The sequence below is a fragment of the Cynoglossus semilaevis genome, chromosome 1 (genome assembly GCF_000523025.1).
Source record: "Cynoglossus semilaevis isolate Cse_v1.0 chromosome 1, Cse_v1.0, whole genome shotgun sequence".
In the NCBI taxonomy this organism is placed as follows: domain Eukaryota; kingdom Metazoa; phylum Chordata; class Actinopteri; order Pleuronectiformes; family Cynoglossidae; genus Cynoglossus; species Cynoglossus semilaevis.
In genome coordinates this window covers 13,021,553-13,032,324 of record NC_024307.1, presented here as the reverse complement: position 1 = coordinate 13,032,324, position 10,772 = coordinate 13,021,553, and the positions used below count along the sequence as shown (strand labels likewise).

At 41.6% G+C, this 10,772-nt stretch overlaps 2 protein-coding genes across 2 annotated transcripts in view; one reads left to right on the top strand and one right to left on the bottom strand.

The window, feature by feature from the left end:
* Positions 1 to 530: 530 nt before the first annotated feature.
* ptgr2 (prostaglandin reductase 2) lies at positions 531 to 4,578 on the top strand. Its single transcript, XM_008311746.3, has 8 exons — positions 531 to 1,394; positions 1,924 to 2,042; positions 2,167 to 2,358; positions 2,472 to 2,642; positions 3,324 to 3,533; positions 3,637 to 3,846; positions 4,255 to 4,294; positions 4,392 to 4,578. The coding sequence occupies exons 1-8, from the start codon at positions 1,358 to 1,360 to the stop codon at positions 4,454 to 4,456; spliced, it is 1,044 nt and encodes a 347-aa protein (XP_008309968.1). The 5' UTR covers positions 531 to 1,357; the 3' UTR covers positions 4,457 to 4,578.
* A 3,486-nt stretch (positions 4,579 to 8,064) lies between these two features.
* Positions 8,065 to 10,772, bottom strand: part of tmem62 (transmembrane protein 62) — a 6,576-nt gene continuing 3,868 nt past the window's right edge. Inside the window, exons 6-13 of the mRNA XM_025054293.1 lie at positions 10,672 to 10,767; positions 10,447 to 10,569; positions 10,214 to 10,369; positions 9,852 to 10,011; positions 9,572 to 9,770; positions 8,811 to 8,906; positions 8,608 to 8,726; positions 8,065 to 8,529 (exon numbers count right to left, since the gene is read on the bottom strand). Of these exons, the coding sequence (XP_024910061.1) occupies positions 8,209 to 8,529; positions 8,608 to 8,726; positions 8,811 to 8,906; positions 9,572 to 9,770; positions 9,852 to 10,011; positions 10,214 to 10,369; positions 10,447 to 10,569; positions 10,672 to 10,767 (1,270 nt within the window). The 3' untranslated portion in view covers positions 8,065 to 8,208. The remainder of the gene's footprint in view (positions 8,530 to 8,607; positions 8,727 to 8,810; positions 8,907 to 9,571; positions 9,771 to 9,851; positions 10,012 to 10,213; positions 10,370 to 10,446; positions 10,570 to 10,671; positions 10,768 to 10,772) is intronic.

Genomic DNA, 10,772 nt, shown 5'->3' with positions numbered 1-10,772 from the left:
GATGACAAGGAGTTCAGTCAGGCTTACCTATCTCCCACTATTGACATTCTCTGAGAACCTGTGTCTGTGTGTGTGTATCTGTATGTGTCAGTATAGCTGTTCTTTTAGAGACATTTTGTAGGTATTTATACACAAGGCTTCAGGATTAATTATGGATCAATAATTGACGTTGTTTACTAACACTAACAACTAGTTAATTCCCTGTAGCAGGACTGAAGCCTTAGTCACATAAAAGCATCGTTAAATGTTATAATGTATAATTGCATAAAACTTTTTTTTAATTTAGAAAGACAGATTATTGCAGTCGTGCAGCCTCTTATTTATGGAATAGTGTTTATTGTCATTCTACAACACACTGTCCAGTTGCACAGCAGGTGCAGCAAATCTCAAATGTCAGGTGAATCCAGGCTAAAGCCGCCTCTACCTAACTACAGTGCACTAAGCCACGGATGACCCCGTTAACTTAACACTTTAGCATGACTTGGCACGAATGCGTGGGTGAGGTGTGTGTCCTTTCAGTACTTACCTTACTCCCTGTCTCCTCATCACGGCACGCGCTCCTTCATTGTCCCGTCTCCTCCTCCTGCTGACTCCTCTATCTCTGCTGCAGCTACAGCTAACAGTGAGCTACACGCCCAAAGGCTGCGATTAACTGACGAAATCTTATTAACTTTTTTCCTTCAATAATTTCTTCTGGAATCTTTTTACAACCCACAAGTTCTCAGTCACACTTTTAAGAAATTGTTAGATTAACACAGCATTTAAACTAATGTAAGATTGCCGCGATCGAATGTTCTGTGGAATGTTGTCCCACTCATAAATGTAGTAGATGTGTTTAATAGTTGCAGCCAGAACCAGACTGAATACTGAAATCCGTTGCTGGGGCGCGTTCAGTTTCTGATTCGCTGTATCACCTAAGGAGAAACGGCTGACAGACAAGATGGTAAACGTCCACACCGGAAGTCGTATAGACAAAATAGTATTTTCTGTTTAGTTTTGTATTATCCACTACTGAAGCTGTCCATGTCACCTGGCTGTTGGTTGAGATAACGAGTGCTGCGAATTCGTTTTTAAACTAAAATTTCTTAAAATGTATAACTTTTCCTGCAAAGATTAAAAATGCCGTCGCCGGAAGTGCGCGACGGTGAACCATTTTAAATAAATCAGCGCAGGCAGAGGCAGGCTAAAGCTAGCGCTCACAAGCTAGTATAAACACAGCATTTGAGGCAGGGTCTCAGACAGTAGTTATGTTGCAACACTAAAGAAAAACTGTATCACTTTAAAACAGCATTATAGTATTTTTTTCTTTTTTCCTTGGGGCCATTCTGCAAAGCTGCTGTTAAATCACTTTTGAAGAATGCAGGTGCAGAGGGTCGTCCTAAACTCACGTCCAGGTTGGCAACTTTGTCACAAAAAATCACATGCAGTTAGTGACGTTTTTGTTAATACGACTACTTGTCCACTAACCATCTTCAATACTGCAGTTAAATTCCCCTCAAGTCTTCCTCAATCCCTCTTGTCTGACTGCTCAAACTACAGACTACAAACTACTTCCCTAACGTTTAGGCATAATAGTTTTGACACTTTTTGTGTGAATAATTCTAGACTTTAGGCCACATGGATCAATTTAGACAAAACGTTTGCTTTATTAATTTGGTGAATAATTCTACACTTTAGACCACATGAATCAATTTAGACAAAACGTTTGCTTTATCCAGATTAACCTTTTGTTGTTATCAATGCTATATTTTATGCTAAACATTAACGATTGCTTTCAAATATTTCTAACTCTGTTGACTGTTGTGTATGGGCTAAAGCTGACATCAGTTTAATGTTTAAGTCATATCTCTGTAATAATAATAATAATATCAACATGTTTATAGGTTTTCCTTTCCATGACAATGTGTGTTTACTGACATAAAGGTGAAAATGGAACACCAGCTACTGAAAACTTCCGTCTGGAGGAGGCAACACTATCACCTGACCTTCAAGATGGAGATGTCCTTGTTCGGACAGTTAACCTTTCTGTCGATCCTTACATGGTAATTACACTACATTACATTGCATTATAAGCACAGAGTCAGACATGCTAAAGGTCGTACATACTTTGAAAGCAAAATAAAAATAATGTTAGTGAATCTTATTCTTCTTCCCGTGTCATCACAGCGGTGCAGGATGAATGAAGACTCTGGTGCTGATTACTTGTCTCCATGGCAGCTGTCTGAGTGTCTGGATGGTGGAGGTGTGGGTGTGGTTGAGTCCAGTCGCTGCAGCCATTTGGCTGAAGGCGACGTGGTCACTTCCTTCACCTGGCCCTGGCAGAGCCGTGCTGTTCTTAAAGGGAGCAGCCTGCAGAAGGTGTGGTGCATTATTATGGTTCCACAGAAGTGCACTAAATAAAGGCATTGTGTGTGTGTGAAAGAGAAGCTGCGCTGACGTCTTTTCTAACTCCTAATCTCTTCCTACTGCAGGTAGATCCACTAATGGTGGGTGGTCACCTGTCCTACTTTCTTGGTGCAGTTGGCATGACAGGCCTCACTGCGATGCTGGGCGTAAGGGAAAAGGGTCATGTGACCAAGGGGGCCAATCAGACCATGGTGGTGAGCGGCGCTGCAGGTGCCTGTGGCTCCATAGCTGGGCAGGTAAATACAAACAATGTGTGTCCTTCTCTTACATCATCCATGTGACGTTACCTTCCAGTCAGTGTTGGCAGTTTTGCCAAACTATTAGATAAGATTTAACTGCTATATTCTTTGGTGAACGTTAGTGGATTTTGTAATATAGCTATTCACCATAACATTTTTCTAACAGTGATACAAACAACAGGAAATGGCATACTAAAGAATTATGCCATTGTCTTAGTCCTAAGATAATTTGTATTTTACATGGTCATAAAAAGTCTCATTCAACATAATTTTCAAAAGCTACTAGTTCAGTGTTTTTCAACCTTGAATTTAAATCGGGTTAGGGTTAAAAAAAAAATTATTGATAAAAATATGATTTCATTAATCATTATTCTTTTTAAATGTATGATTAAAAAACCACAGACAATCTTAAATAACTGTGTTCTTTCACTTTCATGAATATAAATCAGGTTCAAATAAAATGCAGCGTATAAAAATATCAAATCTGGTGCATCTTGATTGTCACAAGTGACAGCTACTAACATGTCTCTGCCAGAAATGTGTGATGTCAAAAAGGGGTCACAAGCCACAGAAACTTGTGATGTCAAAAAGGGGTCACAAGCCAAAAAAGGTTGGAGACCACTAGTACTAGTACTAGTTAGTTTAAACTTTGCGTCTAACGCTGCTTCTCTGTTCCAGATCGGCCGACTGGACGGCTGTGTGAGGGTTGTTGGGATCTGTGGCTCTGACGAAAAGTGCAAAGTTTTAGTGGATGATTTGGGCTTCACTGCGGCCGTCAACTACCGCAGAGAAGATGTTGCTGCAAGACTTAAAGAGTGCTGTCCAGATGGGGTTGACGTCTACTTCGACAACGTGGGAGGTGCCATCAGCGACACAGTAATAGCCCAGGTATGCTAACCTGTTGTAGTGCCTGAAATCTGGTCCTGACTGCGACTGTTTAAAAAAAAAAAAGCCCACCTGACAGCCTGGCATGTGTGTCTCTGTTGTTCAGATGAACAGTGGAGGTCATGTGATCCTGTGTGGGCAGATCTCTCAGTACAACAAGGATGTGCCGTATCCTCCACCTTTGAGTGAGGGAACTCAGGAAATGCTGCAAAGAAAGAGCATCACCCGAGAACGATTTATGGTTCTCAACTACATGAGCAAAGCGGATGCTGCATTGTTTGAGCTCAGCCAGTTTGTTCAGTCTGGACAAATCAAGGTAAGGAGGAAACACTGGACTGTATCATTCTCTACATCTTACCCACAACAACAGGAAAACACAACCTTTAAGAGGCGCCACTGAACATGTACAGTGTTATATTTAAGATGATCCTCGACCTTATAACATTCAAAGCTCTTAGCGTAATCCAATGAATGCCAAAGTGGGGGGCGGGCCCTTTTGGGGGGCACAGAGCTATTGCAGTGGAAACACATTGGAGCAAATTCATTTCAATTCCAATGTTCTTTTTTCCCACTTATGTGGGTTTTTATAGAGAAATGTTTTAATAATAATTTTAAAAAACTGTGAGGCTCATTTTTGTAAATGTGTTTTGTGAGTTTGGGCCATACTAATAGGTCTGTTTACGTTCTCCTGTACTTCTATTTTTAAAGACCTTCTGTTCTTCAGGTGTTGGAGACTGTGGTGAATGGCATTGAAAATATGGGAGGTATGTGATACTTCCTAATATTTCTTTTTTTTTTTACATTCCATGTCACTTGTAGAACTTCACAGGAACTGAAGTGTCTGTCCTCACTGTTTTGCAGATGCGTTCTGTTCCATGATGAAGGGGGGAAATATTGGCAAGCAAATAGTTAAAATTTCAGAGTGAGACCCATTACTGTAGTAAACACTAAAACTCAGCGGACACCTTGGGAAATTAACTCATATTTGCTTGACAGTCTGACTAATCTCACTATTTGTTGCCAATAAACCAGTGTTTCAGATAAGTCATAAATGTTAATAGTTAGTGGTTCAGGTTTCTGGGAGCTTGTGCTTCAGTTGAACAGTTCCGTGGTCCAGAGGTGGGTGTGGCTGCGGTGCGTAGGTCGAGAGAATTTTGGCAGTGTAAAAAATGTATGTCATAGTATGACACACACACACACAAAAAAAACTTCAACAACCATGTACTCCAATGAACATTTTTTATTTGTTTATTTCACAGCACTATAAACCATTAATAAAATAAAAATAGTGGTTGGCTCTAAGTTCAGTTCTCACGAGAAAAATATGTGGCAAGTGTAAATTCATATACTCTCCATTCGTTTGCTTCAGCATTTCGACACTTGAGTGGGTGCAGTCAGAGTGAACACCGGCACATACATCATACGTTTACCCCGTTTGAAAATGTGAGTCGGAGGCTGTGATGTTTTTTTTTTTTATACAGTTAATGAAAAAAACAAACAATCACAATCATTAGCAGTGTGTTATCAGAACTATCTAAATATTGGCAAAAAAAGGACAAAAAAAATCTTCACATGCATAGTTTGGAAATAGAAGTGAAATACAGCACAGTACTCAACTAGTTCCTTTAGAATCCATGTAATACTGCCTCCTGGTGGACAGATTGGCTTGTGAGCGATTCTTGCATATTATCAAATACACATCCATTTTAAAATATCACGTTATTGTTTGGTAGTGATCTGCTATGATTGGAAAAATACCTGTCTTTTCAAAGAGGGAGTAGAGATTTTGATGCAGCGTCGGCACCATTGTCCTTAGTTCAGTTCTCTCAGCCTGTGGCAGGAGTTCTACTGAGCAACAGTTTCACACTAACTAACACTGGGATTGGTATGTAGACAAGTTCCAGACTGTAACTCTGCTGGCACGTGATTTCTCGGAAAAGCTGATTAAAAGGCATTGATTGTATTGATTTATGTTCAAGAACACTGTTTGTTCCTATGGAACATCTGCCTGGACTCAAATAAATAATAAAGGAGAGAAAGACAATCTGCTGCTCACACACACTCACGGAAAAGATATTACCTTAATGATCATTAGAGACAAGCAACATGTCACACAGCTTTTCAAAAAGAACTTCCAGCCCAGGGAATGCTTTTATTTCTCCCACTCACACCGAGAGGGAATAAAAGAATGCCCAAAATAATTAATCACACAATTTCAATCAAAGTGAATCATCTTCTAGGCCACCACACATTTGGGTGATTTTTTGTTTTTTCTGTTTTTCGTTTTACATTATCATTGTTTTAAGTTCACTGAGCTGTTATGGAGTATAAAAACATTGTCCTGAAATACTACTGGGGGCCAGCCTGTTGTTCAAGTGTTCACGTTCCTGAGAAACAAACAGCTGCTTTCTGTGATCACGTTTAAAAGAGCATGAAAAGGTCAGACCAACTGTGTCTTGAAGACAGGCTGGACTGCAGTCTGTGATGTGGACATCCAATTCTTTTTGCAGTGTCAGATGTTTGAAGTGATTTTTACCCCGGATTTTATCATGAACTGATTTGCTACGGAGATTTTTTTTTTTATAACAACACACTGTTTGGATTTTCTACAACACATTTACAATCAACTATAAAATATCATCTAGATTGCTTTTCCTCACCAGCCTTGAGAAGTATGGAAAAATATACAATAGATAAAATGAATGACCTGAGCACCAGTGGACGACGACAACTAAACAAGAAGTTTGGCTCTGATTCGAATCCTACAGACTTATTCAGTTTCCTTATTTTTTTTTTAAATTTCTACAGACATAGAAAGAATACGTGGAAAGTTTCTTGAAGCCATCTTCTCAAACCCTGGCCCGCAGGCCACTTCTGGCCAGTGAACTCCACAAATCTGGCCTACAACAAGATGTTAATGATTTAATTCTGCTCTTGAGGATTTGTTTCTTCATTATTTGTACTCCTTTACTATGTTGAACTATATAGTATATATAGGGTTAAACTTTTTTTTCTATAATATATTTTTTTAATTTTTGAACAATAATAACTGATGGTGGCCCACAGCTCAATTAAGTTTGAGACCACTGCTATAAAAAGTCAATTGATTTTGAAATTTGTATCGACTTCTGCCCATTATCTCTTATCTCTTTCTATACTGTCCATGGACCAGTTGTCATCACAACGTCTAGTCTCATCATCTTACATTGAAGACCCTTGTGATCACTCTGTTCCTCTATGGAGGGGACTAGAGCGGTCTGGTGGCAGGGCAGCGTCCAGCCACCAGAAAGTCCCAGGTTTGAAACCACCTGGTCCCTGGTCCAGATAGGGTTGAGTCAGAACAGGTTCCTACTGATGAATGTACAAGCTGGAAATCTACTGCTCATACAGTACGTTGATGTTGCAGTTACAACCTTCAGCATCTCAACAGTTACACAGTCAGCTCCCTTGTAATTATTATTATTTTTGGAGAGGATAATGTGGTCTAACCTATGTCATTGTTCCAGTGCCACAGTACCCAACTGCATTAACGCTGTACAAGCATCTTCATCACTTCCAGTGCTAGACAAACAAAGGTCAAAGGTCACATCTTTTTCAGTTTCTTACTGTTTCCTGTATCATGGAACGATACTGCTGTTCAAGCTCTTCCTGAACTCTACAATGTTCAGAGCTGTGTCCGACTGTAGTAAAAATGACAACTAGGCTGAAGTGGCATTAAGTCACCAGCAGGTGCTCGGGCTGGTCAGTACTGCCTTCACTGTTGGTTGTTCTTATGTTTTTTTTTTGTTTGGTTGGTTGGATTTTGAAAAGGTAAACTGAAGGATAGGTTTGGCACGTACAGCACAACCTCTTCATGAATGAACGGAAACATTTAGTGGAAGGTCGAACCTTTCTTATTCATTCTTTGGCAGTGATGAAGTGGCTTCAGGCCAAGCAACACTTCTAAAAAAGTGCTAAAGCTCAAGTCAATGAGTCAGCTTTAACCACAGCAGAGTACAGCTCATCGTACAGCACACTGTGAACTGCAGCGCACCTTCTCGCTTAACCGCAACCTCAGCTCCCTTTCTTTTATCGCTGTAGGAGATGATTGTGCCACTAAAATGTTAGCCAACCAGCTAAACGGTCCTTCAACAGGAACAAATTTGACATCAAAACGTCCGATGAAAACATTTCCAGTTGACCAGTTCTACAGAAACTGAAATGTACCTATTTTCCACCGTGGTGTTATTCACCAACTGTCGATGCCTCTGTGCCTGCACCACAGGACCAACCGGTAGCTTTTTGCTGTTAAACAACAAGCTAAACAGGCAGTTTGTTCTCAAAGTGTGGCTTCCAGTTCACAAGATCAGCAGAACCTTGTGGGTTTTGTTGCATTTTGCAAATTACTATCAGTACGGCCAGTAATGTGCTCACTGGTGCTTCACAGAAACATGCATATTTAGTAAACAATACTACCTAGGAAATGGGATAGTGAGTGTTTCTTTTCCCGTGAAGTAGCTGTGGTGAAACAGAAAGAGAGAGAGAGAGAGAGAGAGAGAGAGAGAGAGAGAGAGAGAGAGAGAGAGAGAGGATGCAGGGGCTGCGTGGGAAAATTGAGGACTTGGTGGACAGAGACGACAAAATATATCTGTGAGGAATCGGGCGCAATGGAACGTGTGGTGCCACAGTGCAATTACTGTCAAGAGGGAGAGACGCTCTTTCCATTGTCACGAAACAGGGGGGCGGGGCCCGTCCAGGCACGGTACACCAGCAGCAGGCTGAGCACTAACGCCCACGTGCGGACGGGAGACAGGAGAAAGGCCGTGAGGCCGTAGGTCTCCAGGAGGAAGTAGCACGACTGCGTCTGCCAAGTGAGCAGCAGCAGCATGAGGAAGTGAACCGTTAGAGTCCGCCAGCGGCAGCCCGGCCGCACGAGGTGCGATCGGAAGGTGTTTCCACGGCAACGCTGATGGAGACTCCAGCAGAGGTACATGGTGAGAGGCATGTTGAAGAACAGCATCTGGAAATGAGTGCAGCGGGATTTGGTTTACGAAGTTCCAACTTCTTAAAAGTAAGGTAGAACATTGTATTTTCTTACTTGAACCACTCCAACGACATATGTCAGACTTCCCTCCAGGAAGTGTCCCTCAACGTAAATCCCAAAGGCAAAGCAGGCACCGCTGTGGCCATCTATCAACTCTCCAATGAACCAAGGACCTGCAGGTGGTGAAGAGGAAAATGTAACTGAGGAGAACGAATGGACACAATTCCATTGAAGTAAACAATAAATAAATCATTCACCTAGAGCCGTCCACAGATTGAAGAGCAGCAGTGTGAAGTAAAAAAAGTCACTTTTACTGATAAGATGGAGCGACAGATGAGCCTGAGATGCCAGTTCTGTGTATGATCAGAAAATACACCATTAGTATAAATAATACATTCTACTGTAGATGGCAAAAACCTAGCCAAACTTATAACAAGCCAGAAGATGACAAAGTAAGGGTCAGAACCAGCTAAAATGTAGCCAAAAATGCAGCAAAAACAGCTAGCCATTAATAGCTAAAGCTCAGCCCACAGTATTGAAACAAAACTAGAATCTACCGTCAGTCAAAAGTAAATCTAAAAATGCTTAAAGCGAGCTACAATACAGGAGGATTAATAGAAAGTATTGATGTTATTGGTGCTCAAGATGTTAAAAGGGAAAGGTTTAGTTCAAAACTAGCTAAAAGTTAGACGAGAAGTATGCCTAAATTGTTAGTCTTGAAGTTGCTAAATGCAACTGTAAAGATGACAACAAAATTTGATAACTGGCTTTTTCAATCATCCAACAATGTCCTTGAAATTACATGATTCAGAAGCATCTCCTGTTTATGATAAAGGAAAAGGACAAAAATGTATTTTACTGAAAGAAATACATACATCTACACAGTTCTACTGCGACACGTTGACCAGTGTTAGCACAAATGTATTTTACTAAAAAAAGAAATACAGACATCTACACAGTTATACTGCGACACGTTGACCAGTGTTAGCATGGGCTTTAAAGATGTATTTGGGTTTACCTCTGCTCGAAGGAACTTGAAGGAACCTAAAGCACAGCAGCCCGCCAACATTCAGCAGCATTACAGATATGAAGACCACCCGGCCCAGGATGTAGTGATCACTGAGGAGGATGAAGGACTGCACAAAACCAAAGCTGGGCGTCAGGCTGTCCTCCAAAGTAAAGTGCTGTTCCTGGACTGTAGAGCGGCCCGCTGAGTCCTGACCCAGGACACACAAGAAGGAAGACTTTTTTAGACAACTTAGAGTCAGGGAATTTTAATAAACAGCTCCTCTGCTGACCTCTACTTTAACTCTGATTGTGTGCAGTCCAGTGAGGTAGAGAGATGGATCCCACAACAGAACATACAGAGGACCTCCAGCAGGACGTCCCGTCCCCATCGGTTCCCCATCTATGCTTACGTGCACAGCTGTGATCGATGCCTCAGAGAAGGCCAGGATCCTGTTGGAAAAACCAGGAGAATGAAAGCCCAGACATTTTCCTTCATATATGATGTGCCTGAAGTCTTCACTTTTGGATTTTCAATTCCATCCTTTATCACCCTAACCTGCCAACAACGCTAGTATTTGCTCCATTTCTAAATTCAACCGACCAATACTCAAGAAAGAATGAGGAATGAGAATAAATAAGATGTAAAACACACCTGATGTGTGTCGATCTTTGTATGCGACCCAGTGGCTCCACCCCTGGATGCAGGTACTGTGCGTTTTTGGGGTTTGTGATGACCACTACGGGCCACTGCTCAAACCTCAGGTCAGAGAAACTGAGCAGGTCATGGTCAAAGGCCAGGACCCTGTATCTGGACAACACAAAGCGATGGCTGTGAGGCAAAAGGTCGATGACGATAATTAGGAATTTGTAGTCACGGATGTTTACCTGCGGTTGTCCATCCAGTCACCCAGCTCCAACTCCAGCGTGCCATGAGGGTGTCTGCTGTGGAGCACAGGCATCAGACCACCCAGTGTGTGCAGGTGACCACAGAGGTAGGCAACGGCAGATCTGAACACAAAGTTAATCCAAACTGTTAAAAACACCAGATTCTACCATCAAAATGTAAAACCATGTCCTAAAAAGCCAGTTTAGCATCCAGGATATCGTTACCCCATCAGATCCCGGACACCAGGAGATCGGGAGAGGATGGTGGAGGTGGTGTAGTGTCCGAACCAGATGGACTGGTTGCTCTGTAGACTCTCCACCCTGAA

Excerpts from the sequence above, each read along its gene's own strand:
- ptgr2 (XM_008311746.3), top strand. The coding sequence starts at position 1,358 with ATGCAGGTGCAGAGGGTCGTCCTAAACTCACGTCCAG. Across the intron at positions 1,395-1,923 it reads CGTCCTAAACTCACGTCCAG|GTGAAAATGGAACACCAGCT; the intron begins GTTGGCAACTTT and ends ACTGACATAAAG. Across the intron at positions 2,643-3,323 it reads GTGGCTCCATAGCTGGGCAG|ATCGGCCGACTGGACGGCTG; the intron begins GTAAATACAAAC and ends TCTCTGTTCCAG.